The sequence below is a fragment of the Ascaphus truei genome, chromosome 11 (assembly GCF_040206685.1).
Source record: "Ascaphus truei isolate aAscTru1 chromosome 11, aAscTru1.hap1, whole genome shotgun sequence".
In the NCBI taxonomy this organism is placed as follows: domain Eukaryota; kingdom Metazoa; phylum Chordata; class Amphibia; order Anura; family Ascaphidae; genus Ascaphus; species Ascaphus truei.
The window spans coordinates 41,387,014-41,414,037 of NC_134493.1; the positions used below are offsets into that span (position 1 = coordinate 41,387,014).

At 50.8% G+C, this 27,024-nt stretch overlaps 1 protein-coding gene across 1 annotated transcript; it reads left to right on the forward strand.

Annotated features, from left to right (window-relative positions):
• Positions 1 to 1,769: 1,769 nt before the first annotated feature.
• Positions 1,770 to 26,173, forward strand: ARPC1A (actin related protein 2/3 complex subunit 1A). The gene is made up of 10 exons (XM_075565816.1): positions 1,770 to 1,906; positions 5,376 to 5,471; positions 6,135 to 6,239; positions 8,027 to 8,249; positions 13,600 to 13,707; positions 13,983 to 14,195; positions 23,104 to 23,179; positions 23,724 to 23,917; positions 24,462 to 24,552; positions 25,482 to 26,173. The coding sequence occupies exons 2-10, from the start codon at positions 5,408 to 5,410 to the stop codon at positions 25,518 to 25,520; spliced, it is 1,113 nt and encodes a 370-aa protein (XP_075421931.1). The 5' UTR covers positions 1,770 to 1,906; positions 5,376 to 5,407; the 3' UTR covers positions 25,521 to 26,173.
• The last annotated feature ends 851 nt before the right edge of the window (positions 26,174 to 27,024 follow it).

Consider the following 27,024-nt stretch of genomic DNA (forward strand, 5'->3'; position numbering starts at 1 on the left):
TATTACTTTGCCTCTCAAGTGAGGTGGCAAGGAGGGATTGGGTGCAGATAATTGTCCTCCAAAGACTTGCACTCAATGCCAGGGTATAGGATTGAAATCACATATAAACCAGTGTCAGCCCTATACCCAGTGTCTTTCGTGATGTCTTCATTTGAACCTGTATTGCTGAATGAACTGCCAATCCTATACCTGATTGCTTCATTGTCCAACCCTTAAGTAAGTGTCTATTTCTTGTCTGTTATTTGTATCATCTTGTGTGTTCACCTTCTTTAAGGAATAAACTATATTTATTATATCTAAGTCGTGTTCAATTCAACCCAGATATTTGGTGTATATTATACCCTATCACAAGTTACCGTGACACTGAGGCGCAGGGATTTTCAGCCGACAGCCGAAACTGTTTCTCAGCGAGCTGTCGGCTGAAAACACCCAATCAGCGCGAAGCAGCGTCATGAAGTTGACGTCGGCGCTTCCCGGGCTATTGGCCCAGCGACGTCACTGCCTCACCTCCCGATCGCGCACACTGGCTCGCCTGCCAGTCCATGGAATCGCTCCTGACCGAGCAGGCGAGCCTCAGCGTCAGCGCTGAGGAGCGCGGCTGGACCCCTCTATGGCCTTAGCCTAAGGATCCACCCAGGAGAGGAGCAGGCGATGCGAGCGCGGAACTTGTCATGGATTCACTGAGTCCCAAGTGTTGTCCTGGTCTGGACTGAGACCAGGAAGGTACTTTCCATTTGCACCAACGGCCCCAACACACAGGAAGCGCGCTGTCCCACACGCACTCTTTGGGGAGGGAATTGCTTGTGGACACTCAGGGGTTATGTGCCCAGGAACTCTAGTACTTTGGGGTTTCCACCCGGGAGGTGTTATTGTGGGGTGATAGTCTGCTCGCTATGTTATGTTGATGGTGCATGAATAAGGTGTGTTCAGTAAATAACGTTTTATATAAAGGTGTGTAATTATTGTGTATATCGGTTCCGGTGAGGGGCTCCTCCCACTACGCTGTGATCCCTCGCCGGTGAGGCGCTGCATAAGATAAGTATACCCCAGGCTCCCAGTGGCGGAGGCTCAGGCCTCTTGTTAGCCGAGCAGGTGACAGCAGCACGGGTAGTTTCAGTACCCAGGGGGGTACAAGGGACACACACGGACACACACACACACACACACACTTAAGTTATGGTGGGTAAAAAAGTGACAAAAACCCTCCACAGCAAAGCATATAGCAAATGGAAATATTACGGTAACGTATGCTCATTTGCACGTCTTAGACAGGTCTGTAACCCCGCCTTTCACATATCACCCAGCACTTTCACTGCAGGAAGGGATTCTGGGAAATGGCATGCAAATGAGCACATTAAGGTCGAAAAAGTCTGTCTGTGGGTGGGTTTACTGGCTATGCATCTTAACCCTGCTGTGCTCAAAGCTGTGACCATGCAGCAAGCTTAAGCCTATAGGGAACCATGTTAAAAATGGTTATTGAGGCAAAAAGTGACACTGTGTGCTCATTTGCATGTCATTTCCCAGAATCCCTTGCTGCAGTGGAAGTGCTGTATGCTGGGTGATAATGGGAAATGGCGGGGTTGCAGACCTGCCTAAGACATGCAGATGAGCATACAGTTATATTTGTATATATATATATATATATATATATATATATATATATATAAAATATATATATAGCCTAATTTAAATAATCTCCCATTACGTCATACACCTGAGTAGATGTCTCTTCCTCTTAGGCTGCCCCTCCTCTGCCTGTCAGTAATGCGCATGCGCAGTGCGACCGCCTGCCTCCCGTTGCGCATGCGCAGTCGGTTTCCCGGTCCGTGTCTGTCGGTGCCGCCTCTTCTCCCCGCACCGGGTTCGCGTTGACTGACCAGAGTCCGCGAATTCAGGTTCCGCGCAGGTGAGCGGGCCAGGGCCCCCCAGGCTGTCATGTGTTTCTCTCCGGCGGGGATCCCGCCTGACACCCGGGACATGGCGGGGATGCAGGGAGAGGAGGCCTCAGGGACATCACGGGCAGGAGGGGAGCGGCAGGACGGGAGCCTCAGGAACATCAGGGGCCTGGGGCAGGAGGGGACCTTCACGGGGCAGGGGCCTGGGGCAGGAGGGGACCTTCACGGGGCAGGGTCGTGGGGCAGGAGGGGAGCCTCACGGGCAGGAGGGGAGCGCCAGGGAGCAGAGACAGGAGGTGTGTGTGTGTGTGTGTGTGTGTGTGTGTGTGTGTGTGTGTGTGTGTGTGTGTGTGTGTGTGTGTGTGTGTATACACACAACTTGTATGCAGAGCGTGTGTGTGTGTGTGTGTGTGTGTGTGTGTGTGTGTGTGTGTGTGTGTGTATATATATATATATATATATATATACATACATACATACACACCTTGTATGCAGAGCGTGTGTGTGTATATATATATACACACACACACAGCTATGCAGAGCAATGTCTGTCTAGTAATACCAACTTCTCTCTATATAAAATACTCTTAAATTATTTTCGAAATAACCTGATAATAAAAATTGTGTGTGTGTGTGTGTGTGTGTGTGCCATTACCAATATTTGTATCATAATTTTTATCACCTTTTTCTTTTTGCATTTGACCAACTGCAGTGAATTGAGCGGGGGTAGAGGTTTGGATTCGCTGTAGCAGAGCTGTGATCTCTATAGCATGACAGCATACGCAGCCGTGTACAGTATATGTCTACAGAGCGTGCGTGTGCCTGTGTGCAGAGAAGTCTCTGCAGAGCTACGTGTTGGTGGCAGCGCAATTGCTTGATATTTAGCAGCTGTCCATGACATTTCATTGGGGTTTGGCTCAGCGGTGACCGTGCACTCAGCACTGTCCATCCAGCGCTCTGCGGACTCGGGAGATTCTGTATGGGGCAGGAGAACCTGCCCTCTGACGCGCTGATTTTCACACTCAAGCTTTTTTTTTTTAAATTAGATACCATACAGTGAATGTCCCAGACCTGTAGTGATATTCTTATTTGTGAGCTTTTTGTGTCCAAGTATATCCTGGGATTAGAGGTGTGTAACAGATACCTGTATTCATTCGGTGCTCCCATCTTTCTGCTCAAGAGGAAGGCGGCTTCACAGAATATTGAGAATCAAGCACCAAAGGTTCACAACAATAATTTCCATGAAGGAATGCTTTGTGTGTATCCGAGCGGTGCACCGTTCTTCCGTATATACAGTAAATTCCATGTTGATAAACGTGGACAAGAATTCATGTTTTAATGTAGGAATTGCTATGCATTAAGTGGTCCCATTAACAAAAGCATTGCTCATGCTTCACCAGTGTATAGCATTTCCCGTCTGAATAGTCACATAGCTATGCTGCTCAGCCTGTGCATGGCTTAGTTTAGCCATAAACTGATGTGTTGTAATCTTGTAAGCTTCATGGGTGTGGAAACACTAAAATGAGATCACTGGTTTAATGTAGATAGCTGAGAAACCCATGGAGTATTGTTGGAAGCGCACTTTGAATATGGGAGCAGTACAAAGGGTAGGTCATTGTATCCGTAACACCCTTAAAAAGGATATGTCAAAAACTGATGTGATATCCATTTAGTAGTTGATTCATAACAGATACTGTGTTAAACATCTTGGTTCTAGGTACAGTATCTGTTGTGGGTTCATAACCCACAGTATCTGTTGTGGGTTAATGAATAATGTCAACCCTAGCTGCGGAAAAAAAAAATATAGATTGTACAGATACAGGTATTTACAATACTTCAGCAGGAAATGGTATAGCGATTAAGATGGAAAGCTGCAATACTCCCTGCACCCAGCCTGGGCTGCACATGGTGATTAATATTGGGGTTGCAAAAAGACACCTACGGTAGGTATATCAGGCCCCCCTTCCTTACCTAACCTGACAACCACTGACCTTAAAACGGCAGTTTAAGAAAATCTTTTGGAAAAGCAAAGAATCTCTGTGTTCCTCCAACCTCCTTTTCCCCAGAAATTGTAAACCAATCATTTTGTTAGATGATCCCGTTTGCTTCCATTGGAGCCGAGGTTAGCCATCTCCAGTCCTCAAGGGCCACCAATAGGTCAGGTTTTCAGGATATCCCTGCTTCAGCACAGGTGCCTCAGTTGAAGACTGAGCCACTGATTGAGCCACCTGTGCTGACGCAGGGATATCCTGAGAACCTGACCTGATGGTGGCCCTTGAGGACTGGAGTTACTCACGCGTGCCTTGGCTGAAACATTCTATTTGTTTGCTCTGGAGACCCCCTGGTAGCTGTAAAGGTTGTGCCTGGATGAGAGAGGGCCGGGGGTCCCTGTATTTTTGAGCCCCGGTTCCTGAGATGCTTTCTGGTGAAGTTACGCAGGTTACTGCCCCACTAGGACAAACAACATGTTTAGTTACATGTTGCAGGTCCAGCGATCCAATAGAAATAAGGATGCATACAAAGCCACAACGGCACCCGGTACAGCTTATTATTCAAAAGCCATTTAAGTCCCCTTGTGAAACCGGGAAATAATGCTGGTAACTTTACCAGTTAAGTAGCTCAGTAACGGAGCTGGGAATGCCACGGCTATGTGCCGGGGACCCCTTGTTTCCCATCCTTAGTGGTAAAGAGTGTGGGATTGCTGCTTCAATAACATTTTAGTGTTGACGCCCTTTACACATTTGTCTACATGTGGGACCAGACAAATACATTGTTTGGCTCGATGTAGCTAGATGCTTCTATGCAATACAGCGATAGGATGACCCTGATCAGGGAATGGGGATCTTCGCCGATCTATCACGGGAGAACAGCTCAATCGGCAGCTTGGATAATTGCATTGTCGTAAAGGCAAGGAACTGCGGCATTTATTCAAAACAACCGGGCAAGAGGAAATGCTGCTTTTTTAAGGCGATTTACTGTATATTTCAACACGTGGAAAGTAATGTAAGGAAGCTCTGTGTGGTCCCGGAATGTGTGTGAAACAAAATGGAACGTGGAATATTGTTTTACGTTTGCTAAAAAGTTTCACAGTCTCCCAGAGATATGTGCCAGTCCTAATGCCAGGGGGCCTCAACTCCAGTCATCACACACCCCCAACAGGTCAGGAAATCCCTGCTTCAGCACACGTGGCTCAATTAGTCCCTGCTTCAGCACAGGTGGCTCAATCGGTCTCTGCTTCAGCACCGATCTTCGACTGAGCCTCTGATTGAGACACCTGTGCTGAAGCTGGGATATCCTGAACCTGACCTGGTGGGAGGAGGGTATTGAGGACTGGAGTTGAGCCCCCCTGTCCTAATGTAATGTATAGGCTTGTGTTGTGGCCCCTGCGGTGCACTTTTATCCCATTCCCTAGCCTTTCCCGTGGTGCTGTTCCGGGAGCCCTGTGTGTGATTTCACTCTTTCTTTTTCACACCCTTGCAGCTTCTCCTCTTTGGAAAAGGAAACCCATTAGAATGTCATTGCATCAGTTTTTACTAGAACCCATTACCTGCCATGCCTGGAATCAAGATCTCACACGTAAGTACCCCCCGCCACTATTATCCTCCAGCAGCTGAGCTTCTATCTGTAACGGGCAACCCGTAAAATATTAATTATACTGGGGAATGCTTGTGATGCTAAGGGCCGGGCACTCGCAGGATAATATACGCAGCCCTATTGATCTTGGTCTCCTACCAAACGGGAGTCATTTGTCACAGATTTCTTCTCCTGCAGAGTTCTAGCAGCTGTACTTGTCCTGCAGGACGTGTCCGATTTTGTGCAGGTAGTGATGCCCTTTACTGGACCAATATTCCGGTTCTGTGTAGGTCGTGGTTATGCTCGGGCTTTAAACACCCCCAAGTGACTTATAGCATTGCCAGACTTGTGCTACAGTGTGTTTTCCTGGTGCTTGCTTACAAAGTGTAGAATCTATAGGTGTAACAAGGCCCTTATTATAATGCTTTCCACAGTATTGATGCAGAACACAAGAGTAGGCATGGCAATATTCTGTACGCTGGATGGTGAGAAGAGAGGACATGGTGATTGTTTAGCATCCACAGCGTTCCCTGCTACAGACCCCGATCACAAGGCCTCGTTGCCAGCCCGGCTCTTCTCAAACTTTGCTGCCCAGTTGCGTTTGCTGGAGCCCATTCCTTTGTTGAAATCTCTGACTCTGCTGCTGTCCACGTTCCCCCTCCCCAGAGATCGCGATCAGCCCGAATAACCACGAGGTCCACATCTACAAGAAGAGCGGGAGCCAGTGGGTGAAGGGGCACGAGCTGAAGGAACACAACGGCCATATTACAGGTGAGCACCCCCCTCCTCACACTGCGCAAGAAGCCCTAAACACTCTATGGACTCGCGGGCATCACCCACCGCTGAGTTACATAGAATTCACCTCCTTAAGGGACGTGTTTATCCACAACGGATTTCTAATGAGGTCCAGGATGTTAAAAAAAAAAAAAAAAAAAAAAAAAAAAATATATATATATATATATTTATTTATTTCAGTCTTTGTGGGGTGGGATTGATTATTTGCGCATGATCCCCCCACCCCATGAAGTTCTGCATCACAGGTGGGAAGTGTCAGCAGGTGGCGGGGGAACATTATTAACCTTCACAGCTCTGCAGATTAGGGCTCCAGATTGTGATCGAATCACGACAAATGAAATGCCCTTTTTGTGCGCTCGATGGAGATTTCCTTCTCCGCAAAGTCGGCTTCTAGTTTCCATGGTAACCGAGAATTTCCACGAAAACATAATTGCCGGAGTAAATCATTAGTTAGAAGTCAGTCTGTAGTTGTCGTCATGTAGGGTTCCCAATAATGTTGCCAACGAGTGAGCATGTAACCTGCGAATTACCCTCATCACTTGCTCCCCATCACATATACCCAGGCTCGTACTGTTCTGTATGCGCAAGTGAGGAGAGGGATGTAAACATCCATTATACGCAGGTCACATTGTCAGATGCTAGTTTTACATCCAGAGATTAGTGGAGAGAGAAAACAATAGCTGTCGGCACATATGTATTTTTATGAGGGCTCTTTACGGATGCAGATCTGTAGGTATAGGGCAGTGAGGATGCACATTGTGAGCAGGGCGTTCTCAATCGGTCCCTACATATTCTGCTCCTGTGTCTGCAGTGCGCGGGACAGCTTCGTGCAGGGGTGGCCAACTCCAGTCCTCAAGGGCCACCAACAGGGCAAGTTTTCAGGATATCCCTGCTTCAGCACAGGTGGCTCAGTCAACGACTGAGCCACCTGTGCTGAAGCTGGGACTGATTGAGCCACCTGTGCTGAACAGGGGTATCCTCCACCTGACCAGTTGGTGGCCCTTGAGGACTGGAGATGGCCACTCCTGGTTTAGTGTTGCTGCCCTATTAAGCACTGCATTGCGGAACGGAGAGCATCCTTCAGTATTAAGCACTGCATTGCGGAACGGAGAGCATCCTTCAGTATTAAGCACTGCATTGCGGAACGGAGAGCATCCTTCAGTATTAAGCACTGCATTGCGGAACGGAGAGCATCCGTCAGTATTAAGCACTGCATTGCAGACGGGTGGGCATCCGTCAGTATTAAGCACTGCATTGCGGAACGGAGAGCACCCGTCAGTATTAAGCACTGCATTGCGGAACGGAGAGCACCCGTCAGTATTAAGCACTGCATTGCGGAACGGAGAGCATCCGTCAGTATTAAGCACTGCATTGCGGAACGGAGAGCACCCGTCAGTATTAAGCACTGCATTGCGGAACGGAGAGCACCCGTCAGTATTAAGCACTGCATTGCGGAACGGAGAGCACCCGTCAGTATTAAGCACTGCATTGCGGAACGGAGAGCACCCGTCAGTATTAAGCACTGCATTGCGGAACGGAGAGCACCCGTCAGTATTAAGCACTGCATTGCGGAACGGAGAGCACCCGTCAGTATTTTCTTCCATTTCAACGTATACATTTGTAAGAATCTTACTTGCTGGTGGCCTGCAAAACCGCGCAGACAGCGCCGTGCGTACTGCGTGCAGACAGAACGCGTTGAGCCTTCTTGAGAACGATTATGTATTCAGGGGTAGCGCAACCATTATCTGCTTTGGCTTCTCCAGGCATCGACTGGGCTCCAAAGAGTGACCGCATCGTGACCTGCGGAGCCGACCGCAATGCGTACGTGTGGAGCCAGAAGGACGGCGTGTGGAAGCCGACGCTGGTCATCCTGCGGATTAACCGCGCAGCCACTTTCGTCAAGTGGTCCCCCCTGGAGAATAAGTTTGCGGTAGGAAGCGGAGCCCGCCTCATATCCGTGTGCTATTTCGAGTCGGAGAATGACTGGTGAGTTTTCTTGCTGGCGTCCGAACATCTCGCTGGTATTTAATTCCGGCAACGTCCTGATAATCTGCTGGTATTTATATTAAAGATGCTCGCTCAACCTGATAGAGCAGAGGCGGGCAACTCCAGTCCTCAAGAGTCACCAACAGGTAAGGCTTTCAGGATATCAATGCTTCAGCACAGGGGGAGCCACCTGTGTTGAAGCAGGGGTATCCTGAAAAACTGACTTGTTGGTGGCCCATGAGGACTGGAGTTGCCCGCCCCTGCCCTAGTACATAACCTTCTAATCCACATCACAAGACTAATGCAAAGGGCCGTGTCTGTGAAATAATCCTGCCTAGTTATTCTTCAACCTGTTTCCCAAAGGGGCTGGATCAGAAAATTAAATTAGAAGTAAAAGGGCCTCGGAGCCTAATCTAGTTTAGGATGCATTTACGTCAGGGGTCTCAAACCCAGTCCTTAAGGGCTACCAACAGGCCAGGTTTTATGGATATCCCTGATTCAGCATAGGTGGCTCAATCAGTGAGCCACTGATTGAGCCACTTGTGCTGAAGCAGGGATATCCATAAAACCTGGCCTGTTGGTAGCCCTTAAGGCAGCGTTTCCCAAATGGGGTCCGTGGAGCAGTCCCAGGGGTTCCGCCTACGGACGGGCCGCCTGCACTCACTGTGCTGGATTTCCCCCTCAAAAAGCAGTCTGTCTGTAGCTGCAATTTCTCAGTCGGGCATTAGGTGGCCCTGTGCTGCACAGCTCATGCAGCACCTTGTGTGTGTGTGTGTGTGTGTGTGAGACATAGGCAGAGGGGGGGGGGGGGGTGAAAGAGAGACATAGGCAGAGGGGGGGTGAAAGAGACAGGCAGAGGGGGGGGGGGTGAAAGAGAGACATAGGCAGAGGGGGGTGGTGAAAGAGAGACATAGAGAGACATAGGCAGAGGGGGGTGGTGAAAGAGAGACATAGGCAGAGGGGGGTGGTGAAAGAGAGACATAGGCAGAGGGGGGTGGTGAAAGAGAGACATAGGCAGAGGGGGGTGGTGAAAGAGAGACATAGGCAGAGGGGGGTGGTGAAAGAGAGACATAGGCAGAGGGGGGTGGTGAAAGAGAGACATAGGCAGAGGGGGTGGTGAAAGAGAGACATAGGCAGAGGGGGGTGGTGAAAGAGAGACATAGGCAGAGGGGGGTGGTGAAAGAGAGACATAGGCAGAGGGGGGTGGTGAAAGAGAGACATAGGCAGAGGGGGGTGGTGAAAGAGAGACATAGGCAGAGGGGGTGGTGAAAGAGAGACATAGGCAGAGGGGGGTGGTGAAAGAGAGACATAGGCAGAGGGGGGTGGTGAAAGAGAGACATAGGCAGAGGGGGGTGGTGAAAGAGAGACATAGGCAGAGGGGGTGGTGAAAGAGAGACATAGGCAGAGGGGGGTGGTGAAAGAGAGACATAGGCAGTGGGGGGTGGTGAAAGAGAGACATAGGCAGAGGGGGGTGGTGAAAGAGAGACATAGGCAGAGGGGGGTGGTGAAAGAGAGACATAGGCAGAGGGGGGTGGTGAAAGAGAGACATAGGCAGAGGGAGGTGGTGAAAGAGAGACATAGGCAGAGGGGGGTGGTGAAAGAGAGACATAGGCAGAGGGGGGTGGTGAAAGAGAGACATAGGCAGAGGGGGTGGTGAAAGAGAGACATAGGCAGAGGGGGGTGGTGAAAGAGAGACATAGGCAGAGGGGGGTGGTGAAAGAGAGACATAGGCAGAGGGGGGTGGTGAAAGAGAGACATAGGCAGAGGGGGTGGTGAAAGAGAGACATAGGCAGAGGGGGGTGGTGAAAGAGAGACATAGGCAGTGGGGGGTGGTGAAAGAGAGACATAGGCAGAGGGGGGTGGTGAAAGAGAGACATAGGCAGAGGGGGGTGGTGAAAGAGAGACATAGGCAGAGGGGGGTGGTGAAAGAGAGACATAGGCAGAGGGAGGTGGTGAAAGAGAGACATAGGCAGAGGGGGGTGGTGAAAGAGAGACATAGGCAGAGGGGGGTGGTGAAAGAGAGACATAGGCAGAGGGGGGTGGTGAAAGAGAGACATAGGCAGAGGGGGGTGGTGAAAGAGAGACATAGGCAGAGGGGGGTGGTGAAAGAGAGACATAGGCAGAGGGGGGTGGTGAAAGAGAGACATCGGCAGAGGGGGGTGGTGAAAGAGAGACATAGGCAGAGGGGGGTGGTGAAAGAGAGACATAGGCAGAGGGGGGTGGTGAAAGAGAGACATAGGCAGAGGGGGGTGGTGAAAGAGAGACAGGCAGAGGGGGGTGGTGAAAGAGAGACATAGGCAGAGGGGGGTGGTGAAAGAGAGACATAGGCAGAGGGGAGTGGTGAAAGAGAGACATAGGCAGAGGGGGGTGGTGAAAGAGAGACATAGGCAGAGAGGGGTGGTGAAAGAGAGACATAGGCAGAGGGGGTGGTGAAAGAGAGACATGGGGGTGAGACATATTGGGGGGAGGGGGAGACACTGGGGGAAGGTGAGAGACATTGGAGGGAAGGGAGAGAGAGAGATACTGGCTGGAGGTTTTGGAGAGAGACACTGGAGGAAATGGAGAGAGACACTGGAGGAAATGGAGAGAGACACTGGAGGAAATGGAGAGAGACACTGGGGGAAATGGAGAGAGACACTGGGGGAAATGGAGAGAGACACTGGGGGAAATGGAGAGAGACACTGGGGGAAATGGAGAGAGACACTGGGGGAAATGGAGAGAGACACTGGGGGAAATGGAGAGAGACACTGGGGGAAATGGAGAGAGACACTGGGGGAAATGGAGAGAGACACTGGGGGAAATGGAGAGAGACACTGGGGGAAATGGAGAGAGACACTGGGGGAAATGGAGAGAGACACTGGGGGAAATGGAGAGAGACACTGGGGGAAATGGAGAGAGACACTGGGGGAAATGGAGAGAGACACTGGGGGAAATGGAGAGAGACACTGGGGGAAATGGAGAGAGACACTGGGGGAAATGGAGAGAGACACTGGGGGAAATGGAGAGAGACACTGGGGGAAATGGAGAGAGACACTGGGGGAAATGGAGAGAGACACTGGGGGAAATGGAGAGAGACACTGGGGGAAATGGAGAGAGACACTGGGGGAAATGGAGAGAGACACTGGGGGAAATGGAGAGAGACACTGGGGGAAATGGAGAGAGACACTGGAGGAAATGGAGAGAGACACTGGAGGAAATGGAGAGAGACACTGGAGGAAATGGAGAGAGAGAGAGAGAGACACTGGAGGAAATGGACAGTGAGAGAGAGAGAGACACTGGAGGAAATGGACAGTGAGAGAGAGAGAGACACTGGAGGAAATGGACAGTGAGAGAGAGAGAGACACTGGAGGAAATGGACAGTGAGAGAGAGAGAGACACTGGAGGAAATGGACAGTGAGAGAGAGAGAGACACTGGAGGAAATGGACAGTGAGAGAGAGAGAGACACTGGAGGAAATGGACAGTGAGAGAGAGAGACACTGGAGGAAATGGACAGTGAGAGAGAGAGACACTGGAGGAAATGGACAGTGAGAGAGAGAGACACTGGAGGAAATGGACAGAGAGAGAGAGAGACACTGGAGGAAATGGACAGAGAGAGAGAGACACTGGAGGAAATGGACAGTGAGAGAGAGAGACACTGGAGGAAATGGACAGTGAGAGAGAGAGACACTGGAGGAAATGGACAGTGAGAGAGAGAGACACTGGAGGAAATGGACAGAGAGAGAGAGACACTGGAGGAAATGGACAGAGAGAGAGAGAGACACTGGAGGAAATGGACAGAGAGAGAGAGAGAGAGAGAGAGACACTGGAGGAAATGGACAGAGAGAGAGAGAGAGAGACACTGGAGGAAATGGACAGTGAGAGAGAGAGACACTGGAGGAAATGGACAGAGAGAGAGAGACACTGGAGGAAATGGACAGAGAGAGAGAGAGACACTGGAGGAAATGGACAGAGAGAGAGAGAGAGAGAGAGAGAGAGAGAGACACTGGAGGAAATGGACAGAGAGAGAGAGAGAGAGACACTGGAGGAAATGGACAGTGAGAGAGAGAGACACTGGAGGAAATGGACAGTGAGAGAGAGAGACACTGGAGGAAATGGACAGTGAGAGAGAGAGACACTGGAGGAAATGGACAGTGAGAGAGAGAGACACTGGGGGGAGAGAGTGGTGGGGGACTTTTAAAAATGATCTTGAACCAAAAAAATGTTTTGTTTTTTTTTCTTCATGTGCTACGCTAAAAATATTTAAGGGGTTCCATTCTGTTTTACAAAATATAAAAGGGTTCCACGACTAAATGTAATTGGGAAACACACTGCCTTAAGGACTGGGTTTGAGACCCTTGATTTACAGACTTACAAATGCTTGCAAAATGTTAAAGTATAATCATTCAACATATGTAGCGCATATATGTAAATTACCGTACAAGTGCGTTTGTGTCGGCTTAATGGCCCTTAGCTGCCTGGGCAACTGAATGACATTAATAGAAGCAAGCAGTCCTAGGGCTACTTCAGCACCCTTTGCTAGTCGCATGTGTCCCATGGGCTGCTAGTTAAAGAGCCATACATTAGACCTTTCTGGCTCTTCGTGGGTTAACCTAGTAAGCTTAGATTTGATTCCCCTGTGACTGGCGCAGTTTTTCGCCATGACGCGGCAGATCCACCTGTAACGTTGTCTGATTCCCATTCCAATAACGGCCTCTCGGTGAATGCAGCAGCTGCTGCTCCCGACCTGTATATTATCACAGCCTGCGCCACGTAGAATAAACACCTGCCAAGAACACGCACATGCTGTGGCTACTTTAATTTCTGCCTTCTTATAGGACACAAAATAACGACACGCTGATCACGGTTATATTGCCTAAACCTGTCTGCTCCGGGGCGGCCTTCATCCTGTTTCTTGCTCCCCCATGGATATACGTTCTAGCGATTTTATATGTTCCCGCACTCAGGTCATTTCTGTTAACGCAGGATCATAGTTGTAGCTGAAGGTAGAAAGACAGATGACCGAGCTATGCTAAATGTAGACGACGGACACGTTATCCTGTATTTGTAGTTACAGTATTTGGGGTGAGACCGTATTGCATTGTGGTCCCCAGTGTTTGAGGGATGGCGCAGCTTGAATTATACATTTTACAGACGCAACAAATTTGGCCTTCTCCCCCCCCCGTTGCAGAAAAGAAACTCAGTAAGAACAGAATGTGATAATTTCCTGAATGTAGTAGATGAGTGCTGTGTCCTGTCTCTTACGTAGGATCTGTGCAGTGCGGGGTGCGTGTTAGTGAGATGTGCTTGTCTTTGGGTGGTAATGGGGTGTCTTTTCTCTGATAATGGGGTGTTCCTGTCTGTTGTCCTCAGGTGGGTGAGTAAACATATAAAGAAGCCGATCCGTTCCACGGTGCTGAGCCTGGACTGGCACCCCAATAATGTGCTGCTGGCAGCCGGATCCTGTGACTTCAAAACCAGGTAATATATGGATGAGTTTGGCCTCGTCCATCTCGGGGGACATTTTCCTCCTGAGGTCCATCCCTGACCATGTTACATTTGTTTCTGGAGTGCTGGGCGAAATCAAGCCAATCGTATGTTTGCAGTGCACTATTAACCCTTCAGCAGCCAGGGGAAGCTGCAGTCACCGCATATAGAGCGTAGGCCCTGCGGATTGCGGGCGGCTATCTGCCTAGTATTTCCAAGCGGTTCTCTTGCCTGGTGGGCGCTCAGACTCGCCTCTTGTCTGCTCACAGGGTGTTCTCCGCGTACATTAAGGAGGTGGATGACAAACCGGCCAGCACACCCTGGGGGTCCAAGATGCCCTTCGGTCAGCTGATGTCGGAGTTTGGAGGCGCTGGCAGTGGGGGATGGGTGCACAGCGTCAGCTTCTCTGCCAGTGGGAGCCGCTTGGCCTGGGTCAGCCATGACAGCACGGTGTCTGTTGCTGATGCCTCTAAAAATATGAGGTGCGTACGATGCTCTGTGACCTGAGGTTTGAGTGATATACAGACCTCAGCACATGTAAATATATGTATATAACATAACTATATGTAATGACCTGTGATGCATACCTTTACATAGAAACGTGTTCATAATGACATACATCCAGGGATAAATACACAAATATCCAGTAACTTGATAAAATCATTCAGACGGCCTGTTGCTAAGTAGTTTAGACTTCTACCCGTGTGGAGAAATAGTATAGTGATGGGGGCCCCCCCGTGTGGAGAAATAGTATAGTGATGGGGACCCCCGTGTGGATAAATAGTATAGTGATGGGGACCCCCGTGTGGAGAAATAGTATAGTGATGGGGCCCCCGTGTGGAGAAATAGTATAGTGATGGGACCCCCCCCCCCCCCCCCCCCGTGTGAAGAAATAGTATAGTGATGGGGGGCCCCGTGTGGAGAAATAGTATAGTGATGGGGATCCCCGTGTGGAGAAATAGTATAGTGATGGGGCCCCCGTGTGGAGAAATAGTATAGTGATGGGGCCCCCGTGTGGAGAAATAGTATAGTGATGGGGGCCCCCCCGTGTGGAGAAATAGTATAGTGATGGGGATCCCCGTGTGGAGAAATAGTATAGTGATGGGGCCCCCGTGTGGAGAAATAGTATAGTGATGGGGCCCCCCCGTGTGGAGAAATAGTATAGTGATGGGGCCCCCCCGTGTGGAGAAATAGTATAGTGATGGGGCCCCCGTGTGGAGAAATAGTATAGTGATGGGGCCCCCGTGTGGAGAAATAGTATAGTGATGGGGCCCCCCCGTGTGGAGAAATAGTATAGTGATGGGGCCCCCGTGTGGAGAAATAGTATAGTGATGGGGGCCCCCCGTGTGGAGAAATAGTATAGTGATGGGGCCCCCGTGTGGAGAAATAGTATAGTGATGGGGGCCCCCCGTGTGGAGAAATAGTATAGTGATGGGGCCCCCGTGTGGAGAAATAGTATAGTGATGGGGGACCCCCGTGTGGAGAAATAGTATAGTGATGGGGCCCCCGTGTGGAGAAATAGTATAGTGATGGGGGCCCCCCCGTGTGGAGAAATAGTATAGTGATGGGGGCCCCCCTGTGTGGAGAAATAGTATAGTGATGGGGGCCCCCGTGTGGAGAAATAGTATAGTGATGGGGGCCCCGTGTGGAGAAATAGTATAGTGATGGGGCCCCCGTTTGGAGAAATAGTATAGTGATGGGGGCCCCCCTGTGTGGAGAAATAGTATAGTGATGGGGCCCCCCCGTGTGGAGAAATAGTATAGTGATGGTGCCCCCCCGTGTGGAGAAATAGTATAGTGGTGGGGCCCCCCCGTGTGGAGAAATAGTATAGTGATGGGGGGGCCCCGTGTGGAGAAATAGTATAGTGATGGGGGCCCCCGTGTGGAGAAATAGTATAGTGATGGGGCCCCCCCGTGTGGAGAAATAGTATAGTGATGGGGATCCCCGTGTGGAGAAATAGTATAGTGATGGGGCCCCCGTGTGGAGAAATAGTATAGTGATGGGGCCCCCGTGTGGAGAAATAGTATAGTGATGGGGCCCCCGTGTGGAGAAATAGTATAGTGATGGGGCCCCCGTCTGGAGAAATAGTATAGTGATGGGGCCCCCCCGTGTGGAGAAATAGTATAGTGATGGGGCCCCCCGTGTGGAGAAATAGTATAGTGATGGGGCCCCCCCGTGTGGAGAAATAGTATAGTGATGGGGCCCCCGTGTGGAGAAATAGTATAGTGATGGGGGACCCCCGTGTGGAGAAATAGTATAGTGATGGGGCCCCCGTGTGGAGAAATAGTATGGTGATGTGGGCCCCCCCGTGTGGAGAAATAGTATAGTGATGGGGGAACCCCTGTGTGGAGAAATAGTATAGTGATGGGGGCCCCCGTGTGGAGAAATAGTATAGTGATGGGGGCCCCCGTGTGGAGAAATAGTATAGTGATGGGGCCCCCCCGTGTGGTGAAATAGTATAGTGATGGGGCCCCCGTGTGGAGAAATAGTATAGTGATGGGGGGGCCCCGTGTGGAGAAATAGTATAGTGATGGGGGCCCCCGTGTGGAGAAATAGTATAGTGATGGGGCCCCCCCGTGTGGAGAAATAGTATAGTGATGGGGGCCCCCCCGTGTGGAGAAATAGTATAGTGATGGTGCCCCCCCGTGTGGAGAAATAGTATAGTGATGGGGGCCCCCGTGTGGAGAAATAGTATAGTGATGGTGCCCCCCCCGTGTGGAGAAATAGTATAGTGATGGGGCCCCCGTGTGGAGAAATAGTATAGTGATGGGGCCCCCGTGTGGAGAAATAGTATAGTGATGGGGGGCCCCCCGTGTGGAGAAATAGTATAGTTATGGGCCCCCCCGTGTGGAGAAATAGTATAGTGATGGGGCCCCCGTGTGGAGAAATAGTATAGTGATGGGGATCCCCGTGTGGAGAAATAGTATAGTGATGGGGGCCCCGTGTGGAGAAATAGTATAGTGATGGGGGACCCCCGTGTGGAGAAATAGTATAGTGATGGGCGCCTCCGTGTGGAGAAATTGTATAGTGATGGGGCCCCCGTGTGGAGAAATAGTATAGTGATGGGGCCCCCGTGTGGAGAAATAGTATGGTGATGGGGGCCCCCCCTTGTGGAGAAATAGTATGGTGATGGGGGCCCCCCCTTGTGGAGAAATAGTATAGTGATGGGGCCCCCGTGTGGAGAAATAGTATAGTGATGGGGCCCCCGTGTGGAGAAATAGTATAGTGATGGGGACCCCCGTGTGGAGAAATAGTATAGTGATGGGGCCTCCGTGTGGAGAAATAGTATAGTGATGGGGGCCCCCGTGTGGAGAAATAGTATAGTGATGGGGGGCCCCCGTGTGGAGAAATAGTATAGTGATGGGGGCCCCCGTGTGGAGAAATAGTATAGTGATGGGGACCCCGTGTGGAGAAATAGTATAGTGATGGGACCCCCGTGTGGAGAAATAGTATAGTGATGGGGCCCCCCCGTGTGGAGAAATAGTATAGTGATGGGGCCCCCGTGTGGAGAAATAGTATAGTGATGGGGCCCCCCGTGTGGAGAAATAGTATAGTGATGGGCGCCTCCGTGTGGAGAAATTGTATAGTGATGGGGCCCCCGTGTGGAGAAATAGTATAGTGATGGGGACCCCCGTGTGGAGAAATAGTATAGTGATGGGGCCCCCCCGTATGGAGAAATAGTATAGTGATGGTGCCCCCCCGTGTGGAGAAATAGTATAGTGATGGGGGCCCCCGTGTGGAGAAATAGTATAGTGATGGGGCCCCCCGTGTGGAGAAATAGTATAGTTATGGGCCCCCTCCGTGTGGAGAAATAGTATAGTGATGGGGCCCCCGTGTGGAGAAATAGTATAGTGATGGGGCCCCCGTGTGGAGAAATAGTATAGTGATGGGGCCTCCGTGTGGAGAAATAGTATAGTGATGGGGGCCCCCGTGTGGAGAAATTGTATAGTGATGGGGCCCCCGTGTGGAGAAATAGTATAGTGATGGGGACCCCCATGTGGAGAAATAGTATAGTGATGGGGACCCCCGTGTGGAGAAATAGTATAGTGATGGGGCCCCCGTGTGGAGAAATAGTATCGTTATGGGGCCCCCGTGTGGAGAAATAGTATAGTTATGGGGCCCCCCCGTGTGGAGAAATAGTATAGTGATGGGGACCCCCGTGTGGAGAAATAGTATAGTGATGGGACCCCCGTGTGGAGAAATAGTATAGTGATGGGGCCCCCCCGTGTGGAGAAATAGTATAGTGATGGGGGCCCCGTGTGGAGAAATAGTATAGTGATGGGGGCCCCCCCGTGTGGAGAAATAGTATAGTGATGGGGGCCCCCCCGTGTGGAGAAATAGTATAGTGATGGGGGCCCCCCGTGTGGAGAAATTGTATAGTGATGGGGGCCCCCGTGTGGAGAAATAGTATAGTGATGGGGCCCCCCCGTGTGGAGAAATAGTATAGTGGTGGGGACCCCGTGTGGAGAAATAGTATAGTGATGGTGCCCCCCCGTGTGGAGAAATAGTATAGTGATGGGGACCCCGTGTGGAGAAATAGTATAGTTATGGGGGGCCCCCCTTGTGGAGAAATAGTATAGTGATGGGGACCCCATGTGGAGAAATAGTATAGTGATGGGGCCCCCGTGTGGAGAAATAGTATAGTGATGGGGGCCCCCGTGTGGAGAAATAGTATAGTGATGGGGCCCCCGTGTGGAGAAATAGTATAGTGGTGGGGACCCCGTGTGGAGAAATAGTATAGTGATGGTGCCCCCCCCCGTGTGGAGAAATAGTGTAGTGGTGGGGACCCCGTGTGGAGAAATAGTATAGTGATGGTGCCCCCCCCGTGTGGAGAAATAGTATAGTGATGGGGACCCCGTGTGGAGAAATAGTATATTGATGGTGCCCCCCCGTGTGGAGAAATAGTATAGTGATGGGCCCCCCCGTGTGGAGAAATAGTATAGTGATGGGACCCCCGTGTGGAGAAATAGTATAGTGATGGGGCCCCCGTGTGGAGAAATAGTATAGTGATGGGGGGCCCCCCATGTGTGGAGAAATAGTATAGTGATGGGGGGCCCCCCATGTGTGGAGAAATAGTATAGTGATGGGGCCCCCCATGTGTGGAGAAATAGTATAGTGATGGGGGCCCCCGTGTGGAGAAATAGTATAGTGATGGGACCCCCCCCCCCGTGTGGAGAAATAGTATAGTGATGGGGCCCCCGTGTGGAGAAATAGTATAGTGATGGGGGCCCCCGTGTGGAGAAATAGTATAGTGATGGGGGCCCCCGTGTGGAGAAATAGTATAGTGATGGGGCCCCCCGTGTGGTGAAATAGTATAGTGATGGGGCCCCCCCGTGTGGAGAAATAGTATAGTGATGGGGGCCCCCCGTGTGGAGAAATTGTATAGTGATGGGGCCCCCGTGTGGAGAAATAGTATAGTGATGGGGGCCCCCGTGTGGAGAAATAGTATAGTGATGGGGGCCCCCGTGTGGAGAAATAGTATAGTGATGGGGGCCCCCGTGTGGAGAAATAGTATAGTGATGGGGGCCCCCGTGTGGAGAAATAGTATAGTGATGGGGGCCCCCGTGTGGAGAAATAGTATAGTGATGGGGGCCCCCGTGTGGAGAAATAGTATAGTGATGGGGCCCCCGTGTGGAGAAATAGTATAGTGATGGGGCCCCCCCGTGTGGAGAAATAGTATAGTGATGGGCCCCCCCCCCCCCCGTGTGGAGAAATAGTATAGTGATGGGGCCCCCGGGTGGAGAAATAGTATAGTGATGGGGCCCCCCCGTGTGGAGAAATAGTATAGTGATGGGGCCCCCCGTGTGGAGAAATAGTATAGTGATGGGGCCCCCCGTGTGGAGAAATAGTATAGTGATGGGCGCCTCCGTGTGGAGAAATTGTATAGTGATGGGGCCCCCGTGTGGAGAAATAGTATAGTGATGAGGACCCCCGTGTGGAGAAATAGTATAGTGATGGTGCCCCCCCGTGTGGAGAAATAGTATAGTGATGGTGCCCCCCCGTGTGGAGAAATAGTATAGTGATGGGGGCCCCCGTGTGGAGAAATAGTATAGTGATGGGGCCCCCCCGTGTGGAGAAATAGTATAGTGATGGGCCCCCCCGTGTGGAGAAATAGTATAGTGATGGGGCCCCCCCGTGTGGAGAAATAGTATAGTGATGGGGCCCCCCCGTGTGGAGAAATAGTATAGTGATGGTGCCCCCCCGTGTGGAGAAATAGTATAGTGATGGTGCCCCCCCCGTGTGGAGAAATAGTATAGTGATGGGGGCCCCCGTGTGGAGAAATAGTATAGTGATGGGGCCCGCCGTGTGGAGAAATAGTATAGTTATGGGCCCCCCCCCGTGTGGAGAAATAGTATAGTGATGGGGCCCCCGTGTGGAGAAATAGTATAGTGATGGGGCCCCCGTGTGGAGAAATAGTATAGTGATGGGGCCTCCGTGTGGAGAAATAGTATAGTGATGGGGGCCCCCGTGTGGAGAAATTGTATAGTGATGGGGCCCCCGTGTGGAGAAATAGTATAGTGATGGGGACCCCCGTGTGGAGAAATAGTATAGTGATGGGGACCCCCGTGTGGAGAAATAGTATAGTGATGGGGCCCCCGTGTGGAGAAATAGTATCGTTATGGGGCCCCCGTGTGGAGAAATAGTATAGTTATGGGGCCCCCCCGTGTGGAGAAATAGTATAGTGATGGGGACCCCCGTGTGGAGAAATAGTATAGTGATGGGACCCCCGTGTGGAGAAATAGTATAGTGATGGGGCCCCCCCGTGTGGAGAAATAGTATAGTGATGGGGGCCCCGTGTGGAGAAATAGTATAGTGATGGGGGCCCCCCCGTGTGGAGAAATAGTATAGTGATGGGGGCCCCCCCGTGTGGAGAAATAGTATAGTGATGGGGGCCCCCCGTGTGGAGAAATTGTATAGTGATGGGGGCCCCCGTGTGGAGAAATAGTATAGTGATGGTGCCCCCCCGTGTGGAGAAATAGTATAGTGGTGGGGACCCCGTGTGGAGAAATAGTATAGTGATGGTGCCCCCCCGTGTGGAGAAATAGTATAGTGATGGGGACCCCGTGTGGAGAAATAGTATAGTTATGGGGGGCCCCCCTTGTGGAGAAATAGTATAGTGATGGGGACCCCATGTGGAGAAATAGTATAGTGATGGGGCCCCCGTGTGGAGAAATAGTATAGTGATGGGGGCCCCCATGTGGAGAAATAGTATAGTGATGGGGCCCCCGTGTGGAGAAATAGTATAGTGGTGGGGACCCCGTGTGGAGAAATAGTATAGTGATGGTGCCCCCCCCGTGTGGAGAAATAGTATAGTGGTGGGGACCCCGTGTGGAGAAATAGTATAGTGATGGTGCCCCCCCCGTGTGGAGAAATAGTATAGTGATGGGGACCCCGTGTGGAGAAATAGTATATTGATGGTGCCCCCCCGTGTGGAGAAATAGTATAGTGATGGGCCCCCCCGTGTGGAGAAATAGTATAGTGATGGGACCCCCGTGTGGAGAAATAGTATAGTGATGGGGCCCCCGTGTGGAGAAATAGTATAGTGATGGGGGGCCCCCCCATGTGTGGAGAAATAGTATAGTGATGGGGGGCCCCCCATGTGTGGAGAAATAGTATAGTGATGGGGCCCCCCATGTGTGGAGAAATAGTATAGTGATTGGGGCCCCCGTGTGGAGAAATAGTATAGTGATGGGACCCCCCCCCCCCCGTGTGGAGAAATAGTATAGTGATGGGGCCCCCGTGTGGAGAAATAGTATAGTGATGGGGGCCCCCGTGTGGAGAAATAGTATAGTGATGGGGGCCCCCGTGTGGAGAAATAGTATAGTGATGGGGCCCCCCGTGTGGTGAAATAGTATAGTGATGGGGCCCCCCAGTGTGGAGAAATAGTATAGTGATGGGGGCCCCCCGTGTGGAGAAATAGTATAGTGATGGGGCCCCCGTGTGGAGAAATAGTATAGTGATGGGGGCCCCCGTGTGGAGAAATAGTATAGTGATGGGGGCCCCCGTGTGGAGAAATAGTATAGTGATGGGGACCCCGTGTGGAGAAATAGTATAGTGATGGGGCCCCCGTGTGGAGAAATAGTATAGTGATGGGGGCCCCCGTGTGGAGAAATAGTATAGTGATGGGGGCCCCCGTGTGGAGAAATAGTATAGTGATGGGGGCCCCCGTGTGGAGAAATAGTATAGTGATGGGGGCCCCCGTGTGGAGAAATAGTATAGTGATGGGGGCCCCCGTGTGGAGAAATAGTATAGTGATGGGGCCCCCGTGTGGAGAAATAGTATAGTGATGGGGCCCCCCGTGTGGAGAAATAGTATAGTGATGGGCCCCCCCCCCCCCCCGTGTGGAGAAATAGTATAGTGATGGGGCCCCCCCGTGTGGAGAAATAGTATAGTGATGGGGCCCCCGTGTGGAGAAATAGTATAGTGATGGGGGGGCCCCACCATGTGTGGAGAAATAGTATAGTGATGGGGGCCCCCCCGTGTGGAGAAATAGTATAGTGATGGGGCCCCCGTGTGGAGAAATAGTATAGTGATGGGGGGCCCCCCGTGTGGAGAAATTGTATAGTGATGGTGCCCCCCCGTGTGGAGAAATAGTATAGTGATGGGGGCCCCCGTGTGGAGAAATAGTATAGTGATGGGGACCCCCGTGTAGAGAAATAGTATAGTGATGGGGCCCCCGTGTGGAGAAATAGTATAGTGAAGGGGCCCCCCCCCCGTGTGGAGAAATAGTATAGTGATGGGGCCCCCCCGTGTGGAGAAATAGTATAGTGATGGGGACCCCCCGTGTGGAGAAATAGTATAGTGATGGGGCCCCCGTGTGGAGAAATAGTATAGTGATGGGGCCCCCCCCCCCGTGTGGAGAAATAGTATAGTGATGGGGCCCCCGTGTGGAGAAATAGTATAGTGATGGGGCCCCCCCGTGTGGAGAAATAGTATAGTGATGGGGCCCCCGTGTGGAGAAATAGTATAGTGATGGGGGCCCCCCCGTGTGGAGAAATAATATAGTGATGAGGATCCCCGTGTGGAGAAATAGTATAGTGATGGGGACCCCCGTGTGGAGAAATAGTATAGTGATGGGGCCCCCGTGTGGAGAAATAGTATAGTGATGGGGATCCCCGTGTGGAGAAATAGTATAGTGATGGGGCCCCCGTGTGGAGAAATAGTATAGTGATGGGGGCCCCCCCGTGTGGAGAAATAGTATAGTGATGGGACCCCCGTGTGGAGAAATAGTATGGTGATGGGGGCCCCATAGTACAGGGATCGTTCCCCCATGCGTCTTGTTTCTCATCTCTCGGTCCTGCTTGTTCATTAGAATTGGGTTCTTGTAATTCGGGGTATTGGGCACACGGGAGGGTTTATAGGGTGTGTAACCAGCTGTCCTGCCTCTAGTGTTTCCCAGCTGAAGACCGAGTTCCTGCCCCTACTGAGCGTGATCTTCGTTTCAGAGAACAGTTTGGTCGCCGCAGTAAGTGTCTTCCTCTCGCATTCATGTTCAACCAAAATGTCACCGTTTCCAGAGAATGCTTGGTTCACATGTCCATGTTTTGGGACAGGACTTCCCTTCTCCCATTGTGTAGCCAGGGGTGGCAAACTCCAGTCCTCAAGGGCCACCAACAGCTCAGGTTTTGAGGACATCTCTGCTTCAGCAGAGTTGGCTCAGTCAAAGACTGAGCCACTGATTGAGCCACCCGTGCTGAAGCAGAGATGCCCTCAACCTGTCCTGTTGGTGGCCCTGAAGGACTGGAGTTGGTCACTCCTGCTGCAGTTCTTATGGAAGCGTTGTTTCTGTTGTATTTCTATGTACTTTGTTTATTGATTTGCCTGGGGTTAACACTTCCTAATTCCTGGGGATATTATACCTGAAATGCAGGTGTTTTTTTTGGGGGGGGGGGGGTTCCTCCATGACATGTATAATACAGTATTAGTGTATTTTTCTTGTTGTTCTTTCCATGTGTACTTTGCCTGCCTTTTGTTGGTAACCACCCTGTTCTGTTCCCTCCTGTGCTTAGGGCCACGACTGCTGCCCCATGCTGTTTAGTTACGACGACCACGGCTCCTTGGCCTTCGTGTCTAAGCTTGACATTCCCAAGCAGAGCACCCAGCGCAACATCTCCGCCATGGAGCGCTTCCGAAACATGGACAAGAGAGCTACCACCGAGGACCGCAACACCACGCTGGAGACACTGCACCAGAACAGCATCACGTAGGTTGAAGGGGAAAGAGCAGGGTGGCAGCTGAAACCGCAGGATAGGTGTGGAGGAGAGAGAAGAGCAGGGGCACAGCAAAAACAGCCACATCAAGGGGGAGGGAGTCCAGGGAAAGCAGGGGCACAGCCGACACAGCATCAGGGGGAGGGAGAGCTGAAGGGGAACCAGGGGAGTCCAAGGAGAGAACAGGGGAACAGCTGAAACAGCCTCAGGGGGGAGAGTGTCCAGTGAGGGCAGAGGCACAGGGGGGAGAGAACCCAAGGGGACCCAGGGAGAGCAGGGGCAAAGCCAAAACAGCATCAGGGTGGAGAGAGCCAAAGGGGAACCAGGGGAGTACAGGGATAGTATGGGCCCAGCCGAAACGGCATCATGGAGGTGCCAGGGTGTGGGCAGAGGTAGAAATAACAGTACCAAACAATGAAATCAACAGAGGTGCGTGCTCATCCCTCTGGGGGTTTGTAGGACGCAAATCACTTGGCTCCTGTCCTCGTCTTGTTCAGCCTGCTTCCTTTGTAAAGTTTTTGCCTTCCTGTCTCCCAGCCAAGTGTCCATCTTTGACGGTGACAAGAGTGACTGCCGCAAGTTCTGTACTACAGGGATCGACGGAGCGATGACCATCTGGGACTTCAAGGTGGGCTTCCTCATCCCGAGCTTAATGGCTCCCCAAATATTGTTTGGCCAAACTTTAAAGCACAAGTTTTTCCGCTTTGTTTTGGCGATAAACACAGAAAATATCAACAATTCGGCGCACCCAATTCTCACTGGAGCTCGTTAAACATGTAAATATGTCTCAAACGTGCTTCAGCTATTTTAAAGCCGCGCTGCCTTGGATTTAAAAATAAATATATATATAACGAGTTTGAAGCACGGAGTTTTTGAGCTGAACCCCGTTAATTTCAGCTCCCGGGACCCCTGCTTCCAGAGATACTTACCTGCGTAGATACTGCCGTTATCCCCATGCAGTTTAAATGTCCCAGTCACGCTGGCCAATAGGAAGCTGCAACGGATGACGTCACAGATTCCTATTGGCCCGCAGGACACTTAAAGTTGCCATTTCGTTAGGCGCACAGTTCCCTGCAGAGATCTCAGCACCGCTACGGAGGCAAATATCTGTGGCAGCATGGGGTCCCCGGAGCTGAAATTAACGTAGTTCAGCTCCAGAGACCCCCTGCTTTCAACCCTGTTTTTAACACCGATGTAATGGGTAAGCTGTATTATGGGAAGAAAGGCCAAGCTTATAGAAACGGTTGAACTGGTACACTGTGTGTGAGAACGCACTGCGCTGTTTTCCTGTTTTTTTCTGGACAAGCATGATGTGACAGGCTTGTCTCACACAGCACCCGCTCCACAGAAGGGCTTTCCTTGTGATGTAAAATTGTACCCAGGAATAAAGGCCACGGACAAAATGTCTTCCCTGGTAGCAGGAACTCCTGCCTTGAAAAGCTTTCCATCTAAGATGTCATTATGAAAAGGAATTGCATGAAATATGTCACAATTTAAGGCTGAGGCGGTGTCTTTTCCAGACGTCGCTACATTCACTGTCTCTCTTACCTTTTAAAGACCCTGGAATCGTACGTTCAAGGCCTGCAGATCATGTGAAGGAGAAACGGTGTTTCCTAGCAGCACAAGTCGATGAACGGAAGCCCACCCTCTACTCTGAAGACCTCCTGGGGCTCAGAAAGCACTGACGCACAGCTCCGCTAGGCTGAAAACTCCCTAACCCAGGGGTGGGCAACTCCAGTCCTCAAGGGCCACCGGTCAGGTTTTCAGGATATCCCTGCTTCAGCACAGGTTGCTCGGTCTTCGACTGTGCTAAAGCAGGGATATCCTTAAAACCTGACCTGTTGGTGGCCCTTGCGGACTGGAGTTGTTCCCCCCTGCCCTAACCCCATCACTGCCAAGCAATGTATCACAGGCCCCTCAGGCAGTGAGGGGGTTAAATAGTCACTTAACGATCGCAGCTAAATGCAGCTGTTTGCTTCCTCATTTGGAAACGCACAGCGTCCTTACAACCGCACTGCGTTTCCAGCCCTGGTCTTGCTGCCTTCGTTAAGTTTCTCTCCATCTGTGGGGAAGATCGTTCACTATGAAATCCGCTGCAGTTTGTTTTGTTTTTTTTGTTCATTTAATGCCATTATTTACCAAAGCTGCTCTCTAAGTAGTTTCTGTGGGGAATATAAATTACTAAATTAAAAGGGGAATTTTATGTAAATTGTCTGCTAGAAAATAAATTAAAAAAAAAAAATACAGAATTTTCCCATTTTTATAAACTTGTCCTTCCCTGACGCACAAAATAGAACGGTCTGTAATAATATAAGCAGCCTATACCCATAAAGTTGTCCTGCTTGACACGGAGGATATTGCCACAATTGTATAAATGCTTGTACTGAATGGCTCTTACTTAACTTTTCAGTTTCAATTGTAACATGGAAAAATTGTGTGTGTGTGTGTGTGTGTGTGTGTGTGTGTGTGTGTGTGTGTGTGTGTGTGTGTGTGTGTGTGTGTGTGTGTGTGTGTGTGTGTGTGTGTGTGTGTGTGTGTGTGTGTGTGTGTGTGTGTGTGTGCGCGCGCGCGCAACATCATCATCTTCAGCCCATGTCTATCTACTGCTGGATGAAGCCTCCCCAATGATCTCCCAGGTACTATGGTTACAAGCTTCTCTTCTCCACGTCGCTCCAACACATTTCTTACTCATCCTCCCATCTTACTTGAGGTCGTTGTATTGTTCTTTTTAATCTCCCTTGGAATTCAGTTGATGACCATCTTTGTCCATCGGTGATCATTGTCTTCTTGCCATTGTGTCCAGCACACCACCATTTTAGTTTATTCATTCGTGTGGTTTACTCTCTAACCCATTCAGTCTTTTTGCTGTCTCTTTGGGTAATACCCAGCATGCATCTCTCCATACGTCTTGGCGTTGTCTTGAAGTTTCTGAATTGCCTTCGCATTTAGGGTCCAAGTTTCACATCCATATGTGAGCACGGGCAGGATACACTGGTCAAGCACTTTCCTCTTGAGACACAGTGGAAGGTTCCATTGAAATATTGTCTTGTTTCTTTCAAATGCCTCCAACCTGTCTTCATTCTCCTATTGATTTCATTCA